Source organism: Mauremys mutica, chromosome 4 (assembly GCF_020497125.1).
Source record: "Mauremys mutica isolate MM-2020 ecotype Southern chromosome 4, ASM2049712v1, whole genome shotgun sequence".
In the NCBI taxonomy this organism is placed as follows: Eukaryota; Metazoa; Chordata; order Testudines; family Geoemydidae; genus Mauremys; species Mauremys mutica.
The window spans coordinates 42,459,678-42,471,886 of NC_059075.1; the positions used below are offsets into that span (position 1 = coordinate 42,459,678).

The 12,209-nt window shown below is 52.9% G+C and overlaps 1 protein-coding gene across 7 annotated transcripts in view; it reads right to left on the bottom strand.

Moving 5' to 3' along the window:
- FLVCR2 (FLVCR heme transporter 2) overlaps window positions 1–12,209 on the bottom strand; it is a 58,854-nt gene that overhangs the window by 15,475 nt on the left and 31,170 nt on the right. For all 7 annotated transcript variants that reach the window (XM_045014673.1, XM_045014674.1, XM_045014676.1 and 4 more), the window contains exons 3-5: window positions 9,642–9,782; window positions 5,079–5,146; window positions 3,270–3,373 (exon numbers count right to left, since the gene is read on the bottom strand). In XM_045014673.1, the coding sequence (XP_044870608.1) occupies window positions 3,270–3,373; window positions 5,079–5,146; window positions 9,642–9,782 (313 nt within the window). The remainder of the gene's footprint in view (window positions 1–3,269; window positions 3,374–5,078; window positions 5,147–9,641; window positions 9,783–12,209) is intronic.

The following is a 12,209-nucleotide window of genomic DNA, read 5'->3' on the forward strand; positions in this document are numbered from 1 at the left end:
TAATTCAGTTAATTCTAATTTTAGATTAAAAATTAAAAGTGTGGGGGAATGGGGCTCAGCAGGTGGAGTCTGGGTGGGGGGGGGATCAGTGGGAGGGGTGTCTGCGTGCAGGGAGAGTGGGGCTTGGTGGGATGGGAGTCCGGATGCAGCTGGTTGAGGCTCAGTGGGGTGGGGGCTCAGGTGCAGGGGCCTCATCAGGGTGGTGCAGGTGCATGGGGGTGGGATTCATCAGGGTGGGGGTTTGAGTGCAGGGGACTGAGCAGGGGGGGGAGGTCTGGGTGCAGGGTGGGAGTCTGGATGCAGGGATGAGGGTGTAGAGGGGAAGGGCTTGGTGGGGTCCAGATGCAGGAGGGATGGGGCTCAGCAGGGAGGGCTGGGTGCAGGGGAGGTCTGGGTATGTGGGGGATCTGGATGCTTGGGGGTTGGACGGACAGGGAAGCAGCTCCCCATATAGTGACCCCTCCCGCCGCAGCTGACGAGCTGTGGGGGCAAGAAGCAGGAAGGGGAGGGGGTGTGGAGCCAGGGAAGGTTTCTGGGGGTGGGTCTTACCCTGTCCTTGCCAATCTGTGCAGGGGAAGTGCACTCTTCTCCACCCCCAGCCCAGCTGGGATTAGCAGCTGAGCCCGCTGCAGGATAGGAGCCACCAGGTGGGGCTGGGGAGGGCTGGGTGAAGGGGGTAAGGCTCAGCAGGGTGGGGTGTCGGGTGTGGGATTCTGGCTGGGCATTTCAACACCCTCCACCCTCGCAGTGATCTACCTCTCCCCCTGCTGCTCCACGCACCTGAAACACAGGACCCCGCTAGTGGGGAGGGCCACATGACCATTCTTGCAGCTTCCCTGTTATATAGTCATTTTTCTGCAGAGTAGCAAAGAAGTCTGTGAATTCTGCGCACGCACAGTGGGGCAGAATTCCCCCAGGAGTAAGCCACTGGCCTCCCACTATCTAAGTCCCCCCAACCAGAAACTTGAGGGTGCAGGGAGGTTTCTGGTTTCCACCACAGACTGTATCTGACTACAGATGAAATTACACACAACGCAGTGAACACATACCCCACTGACCCACCCTTGGAACCAAAATAGAGGCCAAAATGTGTTATTTTGAGAGCTGGCATGGTCTCTCTGCACTCGGAGAAGCTGCCAAAGCTTTTCATTGCTGACAGACCACATTCAATGAGAGCACAACCTTGGGGCTAACTCACAGACCCCCCTGACAGACAGGAGGAGACAATGCGTGGCCATTCCATTCCTGGCTAAGGGAGACAGGGAAGCTGTCTAGCTGACTAGTGGCATTAGTCTTTCATGCAAATTCAAAGGTAAATAACACACTTTGAGTGCTGCCCTTCCCTACTTTGATAAGAGGAGGGAGAAGTTCACTCTTTTCACTCAGCTTGGCAGTTTTGTTACCTGATTCTCATGGCCCAGCCTTTGTGTCCGTGACACTGTATGAACCCCAAGCCCCCCATCACCGTAGCATTTGACCTCTTGGGACTGATAATTTAAAAAACAACAGGCTTTTTCAGAATTTTAAATTTATTCTCAGTGGAAAGGTTCTGTTAATGTTTGCTGTTTTACAGAAACCCCTATGAACAACCTGAACCAGCCCAATTTCCTGGCAGTGCCCTTCTCACACTAGGCTATGTTTATCCTACCATCTCCCTAAAGTTAGTCAGCAGGGTTGCGCTGGAGATTAGTTTAGCCCATTCAGTGCACACACCATGCTGCCAATCCCAGCGCTGCCAAAACACGCTCATTCTGCCCCTTCCATGCGACCACAGCCCTCCGAACAAACGGGGGATTGTTTTCACACTGCTGCGAACGGACTCCCAGCTCCTACTGTGCAGCCACAAATCCCTTACACTGTGACCTCTGTGCAGCAATACAGCTCCATTTGGGAGAGTGGGAATGTCACATGCCATAGCTGGGCCAGTCTGGGCCATGTTGCCAGCATGACAGAGTTGTTAGGGGCTGCAAATTACAGAGCAGCAAAAATGCAGTTAGTGACAGCATGTGTTCCCACCTCCTAGGGCTACAGTAACCACAGCTGCCAAAAGAAATGCACATTAACCCAGCCCAGCTGCACACAGCCACCAGACACAGCAGTAAGTGACTGGCTGACACATCTAGCGATCATTTGCTCCTGCTTTTCTCCCTGCTCCCCAATTCCCCCATAAGTCCTCATCTGCCATCTTAGGGTTGGCCCAAAAGGTCGGTTTCTGCTCTAGACTTGGTCCCTGGACTTGCCAGTACCGATGGCTGGAGCTACAGCTGGGGATACCCAAACAAGCTGTGGCCCCTAAACATACCCACCTAGGGGTAGCTGGCCATGGGAAGCTTTCCCTTGCTGTGGATAGCCTATGCTACCAGAGCCAGAATAAATGCTGTGGTGGGTCCTGGAACAGAAAGGTCATGGAAGCAGCCTTCTTCCCATCTCCTACTATTAGAATAAAGCCCTGTCTACTCTGGCACAAGACAAAACAGAAAGAAAGAAGTCAGACATGGAAGTCTGCCTCACTCTGTTTCCCTCAGAGAAATGCACCCTCAACTCACCCCCTTCCTCCCAAAGAGGAGGGGCTCCAGACCCCTGCTCTCCCACCTAGCCTCCCCCAAAGAAATCCCACACACACCGACAATTCATACCCTAGCCCTAGCCTTCCTTGCCTATGCAGGTTGCTCTGGCCCTGCTCCAGCTCCCAAAAAGCAGCTCTCTTCCTTTCAGCTCCTTCTGTACAGCCCTTGACAAGGCAGCTCTATGGTAAGTTCTTATCTGGTGGAAGCAGGTGTTTTGTCTTTCCACACACAAATAATCTCTACCCTCATGATAGGCCAGACCCAAACCCGTTAATCCCTAAACACAAACACCAGAACTAAACCAGAGACACACAGGAATCCTGGAGAAGTAGCTCCATTACCAGTTCTTGTAATAAAGGAATGAGTAGCTCCAGAACCAAAAAGTGTGGCTGGTATCTCCTGGGTTCAGGAAACTCCCAAAATGAGCTAATATACTGCTCCAAATTCTTGCTTTTACTGCAGGATGATTGGATTTGTGGGAACACAGTTCTTCTCCCCCACCCCACTGCCCCAGACCTGAGGAAGAGCTCTGTAACAAGCTTGAAAGCTTGTCTCTCTTACAACAGAAGTCAGTCCAATAAAATATATTACTTCACCCACCTCGTCAAGCCACTGGAAGGCAGAGCTGCCTCCCCTGGGGTTTGCCTTCCATGTGGCAGAGAGTAGGATGGAGTTGTGGAGACACGAGTGCAAGGGACTTACTTGTAGGTTTTGGTTTTATCCAACCAGATGCCAGAGAGCAGAGCTCCAGCCATGCCAGACACTACAATGGTGAGTCCAATTCTTCCAGCATTCACCTCCTCCCCCTATGGGAAGACACACATCAACACAAGAACTAGCTAATGGCCAACAGCAAGTGGGGATGGATGGCTAAAAGGGCCTCAGAGGAGGAGATACTAAAGGCCTTTCAAAGCTTGCTGTCCAGTACTGGTCTTTGGGTCAGCTTGTTCAGGATTTACCAGGAATGTAGGAGCAGCAAAGAGTCCTGTAGCACCTTATAGACTAACAGACGTATTGGAGCATGAGCTTTCGTGGGTGAATACCCACTTTGTCGGGCATCCGACGAAGTGGGTATTCACCCACGAAAGCTCATGCTCCAATACGTCTGTTAGTCTATAAGGTGCCACAGGACTCTTTGCTGCTTTTACAGATCCAGACTAACACGGCTCCCCCTCTGATACAGGAATGTAGAGTAACCCCAGGGAAAAGATGTTCCCAGGTATCCCAGTCCTGGCCTTTCCCAGCAGGAGGTGCTTTAGGGAATGTTACAGAAGCCCTAGCTATGGAACACTCCCTTCTCCTCCATGGGAAGGCAATGTAGTGAAAGGTGCAGGAGCAATGACTCTCAGGAGGCTCCCAGCTGGTAGTGCTGTAGGGCAGCGGTTCTCAAGCGGTGGTCCATGGCCTTCTGGGGGTCCATGAGCCGATTTCAGGGGGTCTGCGAGCCCAAGCCCTGGCACCCCACAGGGCAAAGCCCAGAACCCATGGGTGCAGTTTGGGAGGGTACGAGGGGCTTTGCCCCCACAAACTGCAGTGCCGTAACCAGACTGGGGCAGCCTGGGAGCGGCTCCACACTCCTACTTTCTCCTCTCCCCTCTGCCCCCTGACCAGGCTGGAGGTGGGAAGCTGGAGCCGGGCAGTGCAAGGCAGCTGCTGCTCTGGCTGGTGCCATGAAGCAGTGGGCCCTGGTGCTGGCCCATCTCCTGCTGCTGCTAGTGCCTGGGGCTGCGTCTGCTCCTCAGCTCCCAGCCCCCTTTGATTGCTCCTGCAGCAGGTAAGAGCGGCCCTGTCGGAGGGACCCAGCTCCAGGGCCAACACAGCCTTCAGGGAGCAGCAACCACACAGCCCCTAGCTATTCCTCTGCCTGCACCCTTTGCTACACCCCTCTCTGCACACAGCTCCTAGTTATCCCCTCCCCACACCCTGAGCAGTTTTCAAACTTTTTGAGCTGAGTTATAATTTTTGGGTGCACCCCCCTGCAATCCTGGGTGGCCTGCTGAGGTGAGTCAGGGGTTGGAGTTGGTGCTCTCGCCCTAGACCCCACTGGACCTGCCCTCCACCCCAAAACAGAAGTCAAACTATGCCTATGCCTGAGGTCTGCCCAGCAGCCGGAGTCCCGAGCCCTGGTGCCCCTCAGGGCAGAAGCCCGGTGGCTGAAGCCCAGACACCCCCCCACACCTCATGCCCTGAAGTTTCTATAGCATGTTGGAGGGGTGCTCAGAAAGAAAAAGGTTGAGGGAAATGGGGCACAAGCAGTGACTGAGTGAGTTAATAGAAGAAAGCACAACTGATTATGGTATAGAGGCATAGCCGCTGGTGGAGCTCACCAGCCTAATTCTTTTCCAGCAGAAAATGCTGTAAGGAACAGGGATAGGAGCGATGGCTGCTGCAGAGGAAGCGCACAGTAGCTCCAATACCAGACTCTCCCAGCAGGAGGTGCTGTTGCATCATGTTCTATACAAACTTTCTTTTGACAGCAATGCTGTAGGAGAGCACATTGCAGGTACTTACTGGATAGTGCTGGATCACCATGCGGTTCAGCAGAGTGGACAGGGCATAGAAGCAACCAGTGTTCAAACCTGAGAGGTGAATAAAAACACAGCACATTCACAGCCTGCCATTCTCCTGCTGGGTGAAGAAAGATTGGGGATAGCGTGACCAGATGTCCTGATTTTATAGGGACAGTCCCGATATTTGGGGCTTTTTCGCATATAGGCTCCTATTGCCTCCCACCCCCATCCCAATTTTTCACACTTGCTATCTGGTCACCCTAGTTGGAGACCTAGAGAGGGCTCCACTGAGTGTGGATGTTCTAATCCAGAGACCCAGAAGAGACCCAGGCATCAGGCACTGAGAGTGTGGGCATGGTGTTTTACAATGGGGCTGGGGAGTCTGCAGAACAGCTGGCTGCCTTGGCCATGTCAGCTAGCAGAGGAGCTACAAATGGAGGGAAGGCAAGGGGCTGCTGGGCCAGCCAAGCTGAGCTATATCTCAGCTCAGTGGGTGGGCTGAACCCTGCAGTCTCAGAGTTGCTCCTTATCTGAGTGGGGGGAGGTCACACACATTTTTAGAGCTGATAGGGGGCCCAGTGGATCCAGGCCCCAGCACCTCCTCCCTCTAGTGCAATCACTCTTCTCTACCCACTGGGTGGTGCAGCTCACAAATTAGCTCTCCTGACCTCCACGTCCTGCCCTAGCTGGACAGCTGCAGAATGACTGACCTGGGCTATGTTGGGGTCAGTAAGCTGCTCACAGCCTGACTCATTCTTGACTGACCTCATTTACCACCTACTCCACCAGGCCAAGAGAGAACTCTACTCACCCAGATTAGTGCTGGGTTGGCAGGGCCTCCCTTGAGGAGCTCAGAGCCAATTAACATTGCAATACCAAGGCCAGTGACCTAGTGTGAGCTGGAAGAGATGTCCCAGCTGGAGGCTTCCTCATAATGGGGAACTGGCCCACTGCCCCCAGCAATAGCCAGCAGGAAGTGGCTCTTCTGGCCAAGAAGTCCTAGTAACTGAGTAGGAGCTAAGCAGCTTGCTGAGCAATAACAGCACCTTCTCAAGTCACTATGGGCTCGTGTAGTTGGAAAAGTATGATCAGTCACACATAAAGATCACTGAAGTCTTAAAGAGATGTTAATGCCAGTATAACCCTACCCCCGTGTGGACACTTTATTTCACTATAAGGGTTGCTTTGCTTTAGCTTAAACCCCTTCCCAAGGGACACAAGCTACACCAAAAAAGCCACCCTTACACCAGAATAAAAAAGTGTCCACACAGGGGGTCATAGCAGTATTACTCTACTGATATAAATTCTCACCATAAGTGATGCTGAAAAAGCTTTCCCATGTGGACAAGACCCATAATGGTCAATTCAATCCTCTTCTCAGAAAGTCATTCACATTTGCAGCTGGTTTCTCTTTAAGGCTTTAGTGATCACTGTGATGGTGGGTGGGGATCATAGGTTCCACCAGTCACAGCCCACACATCCCTGTGCTCGGGATAAACAAAGTTTAAAGTCCCTGTGTTGAGACATCTGCAATTTTTAAAGCCCAGTAAAGTGCAAAATTCCCACATCCCCATCCTCTCTCTCTTTCTCTCAAAGCCTGAGTGAACACAGCAGGAAGCACCCCAGGGTGCAGTAGAAAGGAGCAGTATAGTAGCCCGAGCACAGGATGGGGAGACAGACTAATCCCAGCTCTGACACTGACTCTACCTCTGCAACCTGCAGCAAGTCACTTCCCCTCCCTGTGCTTCAGTTTCCCCCAACAGCAGAATGGCAACACCCTCACCACACACATCAACATTTATGAAGCACTTTGACAGTGAAAAGCCTTGAGTGGTGCAGCAGCAGCAGCTGGAGTGGAGTTCACACCTCCCTCATGTCCAGCCTCTGCCAACACATTTAACTAGGCCATGGTGATGAGTGTGATACAGGGATTTAGCTAGAGTAGAATATATCCAGCAGACAGACACACATGGCCCCAAGGGAGACTGAGCCAGATTGAATGTCACAAATTCCTGAGAGGCGCAGCAGCAAAGGAGGGGATCAGCATGTTATCGGTTCCTGACACACTGTCTGGACAGGAAACACCCATCCCATTCACTCCAAAAGCCACCGAGTACAATAGTGAGTTCCAGGTGGGTCAGTAACCTCCAGAGAGATAAGATAGGAGGGACACCAGGGAAAACTCTTCAGTGGGAGCCGGCAGCAGGAACACCCCCACAGTGTTGAATCTTGCTCTTCACAAGATTTGGCCCTGGCAGGAATGCGCAGAGGAACCTGGCGAGGCTGTTGGCCCACTTCACCCCCCCGCCCCACTCTGGAACACAGAGTTTACTAAGGGACACTTCACTGGTAGCTTCAGGGATAGGAAGAAGGAGCATGAAAGGTCAGCACATGTCCTCTACCTACCGTTGTTTCAGCTCAAAGCTGCATGTCAAACAGTGCATGTTCACCTACGGAATATCTACACACATGAGCGATGCATTTATACCAACCTAACCCCTGGGGTAGACAGCACTATCTTAACAGGAGGGCTTCATCCATCAACATAGCTACCACCTCTCAGGGAGGTGGAGAACTCTCTGATCAGCGTAGGTAGCGTCTTCACTAAGCGCTACAGTGGCGCAGCTGCACCCGTGCACTGCTGCAGCGCTGTAAGTGCAGACAAGCCCTCAGACCCGCACAAAGCACTTCATTGCTTTGGGGCCCTCTAAGTCTCAGTCACTTTATCTTTGTTGTTAGGGAACTGAAAGTCAAGGGTGAGTCAGGCAGAGCCAAGTGAGCAGAGGAGGCAAAAAACAAACAAAACAAACAAAAACCCACCACCACAAGCCAGGAGGAAGAGCAGTTGAAGTGTTGAAGCCACTAAACAGCTTTTTCAAATGCCCCAGTGACTCTAAAGGGAGGAATTATCCCAGGAAGATCAGATTCTAAAGAAACTCTTCACACTGAGAGGCCCTTCTCATCACTAGCACCGGGTCACTCTAATTAGTAACTAATCCCTTCCCCTTCTTCACACTTACACCCACACAGTTTGATGGGCACATTAAGGACAGACTTTCAGCCAGCATCTGTATCTGATTTTCTCAGAGGGCATCAGACACAGAACAATCCTGGGACTCTTTCTAGCTCCTCGCTATGAAGCTTGGGGGCAGCCGGATGGGAGAGGGGAAGAGAAGGTGCAGTACGGGACTGAGTGATCTGGGAAACGTAATGGCATGGCAGGAGTAACCTGGTAGATCTGAAGGTCACTTCTAGAAAGCTTTACTGCACTCCCCAGGGAGAAAGGACTAAATGACCTAATAGGCCTTTTGCAGCTCCAAAGTGAACATCACACTGTCCCCAAGCCTTGTTAATCACTCAGATGTTCCATTAGCCACTTGTGTGGGCAGAACAACCTGTGAGTGGGCTGGAGATCCCAGACTGCTTCAGACCCCAACCAGAAGCTTTCCCTATGTACTGTATATCCCATTCTTACCTTCTCCTGAGGGGCTTCTCCAACAAGGAGATTTCTGTTGCCAGGCACTGAGAACAGAGCCAGCCTATGCCAGAAACCATTTCACACCTAGAACCAAGTGTGACACATTCACACACACAACAACTTCCTAGAGTTCCGTGCAGCTGGCTAGAATACATCCTACTGGGGTACAGAGGCCGCTGTTCAGGGCTTGGGTGGGTCACTTAAGGCACCGAGCACCAGGGCCGGCTCGAGACCCCAGCGCGCCAAGCGCGTGCTTGGGGCGGCATGCCGCGGGGGGCGCTCTGCCTGTCTCCGGGAGGGCGGCAGGTGGCTCCGGTGGACCTCCCGCAGGCATGCCTGCGGATACTCCACCGGAGCCGCAGGACCAGCAGACCCTCCGCAAGCACGTCTGCAGGAGGTCCACCGGAGCCGCAGGACCGGCGACCGTCAGAGCGCCCCCCGCGGCGTGCCACCGTGCTTGGGGCGGCGAAATTGCTAGAGCCGCCCCTGCCGAGCACAGCCAATAAACCATAGCAAAGTCATCTTCCCCTTCTTACTAGGGGAATTGCTTCATCACATTACAAAATTACAGTGTCAAAAGCAGAACCTGCACCTCACTCCCCCACCATACCCATGCAAACAAATCAAGGGGCACATTACTGAGAGTGCTGCAGAGGGAGAAGTGAGCAGCTGACTTAGCAGGACAGACACAAGCAGAGGGGACCTTAACAAACTCCCTCCCTCAGGCTTCTTGGGGGTGGGGCTTTGCTGGAGACCACAGGCTATGTCCATACCCTCTCTAGTCCCTCCACAATCCCTCCCCGTTGCTGATTCCACAGGGACTGTTGGAGGCCACACACTTGCCATTGGCTGTGTAAGTTTAGCAGCTCTTTGCCCATATTATAAGTGAGCAGGTTATTCCAGATAATGACTTGCTCCCAGAGCTGCCTGGGGGAGGGACTGTGAGCAAGGAAGATCTATCTCCTGCTAGCAGCCCAGGCCAGATACTGGCCAGCACTGCCAAGGGAGGACCCATCCTGGCACACACACTAGCAGGAAGATCTCCGCGTTCACCTGTCACTTAGCAGAGCCGAGACTGGATCTTACCATACGCGACTATCAACAGGACGAAATTGGTATTGCGGAGCAGCCTGAGGATGGACTGCACGTAGGAATATTCCTCAGGTGGTTTCAATTGGATCAAGGCCTGGGCCCGGCTTGGCGGAAACAGGGGCTTTTCCCGGAACACTGGAAACAAACAGAATGGACCTGTCAGTTACAGGGCCTCAGGGAGTCTGGGCCCAGAGCGCTGGGGGGGGGGGATGTTGTGGGGTGAGGCAGGGGAACCACAGTTTATAAAAAACACAGTCCTCTCTGATGCTGTAACCTTCCCGTGAGCCTCCCTAGGGACACAATGGGAAGGAGTGCCTCTAAAATAAAGCAAAAACAATGAGGAATCCTTGAGGTGCCACAAGGACTCCTCATTGTTTTTGCTGATACAGACTAACACAGCTACCACTCTGAAATCTAAGATAAAGGAAACTCCAGCACCACCAGCCCCTACCCTCAGAGGAAGCAGCTGGGAAAGTCATTGCCTGTCAGTTGAAATTTTATAGCTCTTCAGTGCTCAGCAGTAGGGTTGCCAACGGTTTGGTTTTATCGCATAAACCCAAACACCCTTGCCCTGCCTCAAGGCCCCGCCCCTACCCTGCCCCTTCTCCGAGGCCCTGCCCCCCACTCACTCCATTCCCCATCCCTCCGTCACTCGTTCTCCCCCACCCTCACTCACTTTCACCCAGCTGGGGCAGGCGGTTGGAGTGCGGGAAGGGGTGAGGATTCTGGGAGGGAGTTTGGGTGTGGGAGGGGGCTCAGGGCTGGGCAGGTGGTTGGGGTGTGGGCTCCAGCCGGGCAGCGTTTACCTTGGGCGGCTCCCAGAAGCGACCAGCATGTCCGGCTCCTAGGCTCAGGGGCAGCCAGGCAGCTCTGCGCGCTGCCCCTGCTTGTAGTCACCACCCCTGCAGCTCCCATTGGCCACGGTTCCCAGCCAACAGGAGTTGCAGAGTCAGCGCTCGGGGTGGAGGCAGCATGCAGAGACTCCCTGGCATCCTCTGTGTCTAGGAGCCAGAGGGACGTGCCAGTCACTTCCAGGAGCCATGTGGAGTCAGGGCAGGTAGGGAGCCTGCCTTATCCCCACTGCACCACCGACCTGACTTTTAGCAGCCTGTTAAAATCTCCTGGATTGGTTTCAGTAGCCACTGGGAGATCGATTCTGGGAGACTCCAAGCCAATCCAGAAGGCTTGGCAACCCTACTCAGCAGTGGTGCCAGCCACAGAGGGCTAACAGGCCTATTAACATCCCTGTCTACACAAGGCAATAAGCTGCCAACTTCAAAATATGCAGTTGGGGGTGACAGAGCGAGAGGGATGTTGGAATGAAAAACATGGCCGGCTCATTGCCCTAAGGTGGAAGCTGTGCTGTGCCAGATTCCACTCCAGGCCCGGTGCCTTAGGGAATAGTGTTCTGCTCTGCTAGGTCAGAGACCTGGTTTTCATTCCAGAACCCAGGCTCATCTGGCCAACCTCCCTAGAGGTGGCTATTTCTATTAGGGGAGTGCCTAGGAACCCCAACCAAGGAACAGGGTCCCTCTGTGCTAGGTGCTGTATAGACATAGAACAAAAATAACAGTCCCTGCCCCAGAGAGTTCACAATCTGCATGTCAGGCAGGGCACGACAGGTGGATGAAAGATGAATGGGATGGGGGGGGCGATGAGGTTACAATAAAACAGAACTCAACAGGTCTCAGATTAGTGCTCTGCTTTGCCAGGCTAGAGACCTGGCTTCCATTCACTCCCCTGGATGGCTTTGTGGCTGGAGAGGGGTCTCTCACCTCTAATCTAATGGTTTACCAGGCTTCATTACACCACTCTCTGTCCTTAATCCCTTCTCCCTCCCACCCATCACTGGCTTCTCCCCTGCCAGCGGGGCAGTGTGTTCCTGTACTATGGCATTGCCCTCTGTTCTCTCCTGAGAGGGGAGCAGCTCCGGGGCATCTCCAGGGACTGATCACAGCACCCTGCCTGCTGGTGCAATTTCTAGGCTGGCTCTCACAGGTTCTGCTCATTCCAGGGGTTTCAGACAGGCTGACAAAGGCTGCAGGGGATAACTTGATTCCATTTAGATTTTTGCACTGTGCTTATCACCTGAGTACCTTCCAGTAGCACATTAAGTAACATGACTAACGTCTGTCACATGTTGTTTCTTCTCTTATCCTTTCCCCACAGGAAGAAGCATGTGCAACAGAGTGTTTTGTTTTAGTAGGACTTTAGGGCTTGTTTGTTGTTGTTTTATAAAATATACATGTTGCTCTGTATATATATATAGTAGAGAAGGCTGGTCGAAGAAGTACGCCTTGCACTCAGAGTGGAAGGCGGGGGAGGTTTGTGATGGTCTGGTGGACTGCTAACAGTCTTCAAATATGTTAAGGGCTGTTACAAAGATGAGAGTGGCCAGTTGTTCTTCCTTATCCACTGAGGACAGCAGGACAACAAGCAAATCAGAAGCAAGGTAGATTTAGGTTAGATATTAGGAGGGAAAAAAAAACTTTCCAACTATAAGGGTAGTTAAGTTCTGGAACAGGCTTCCAAGGGAGGTTGTGGAATCCCCCTCATTGGAGG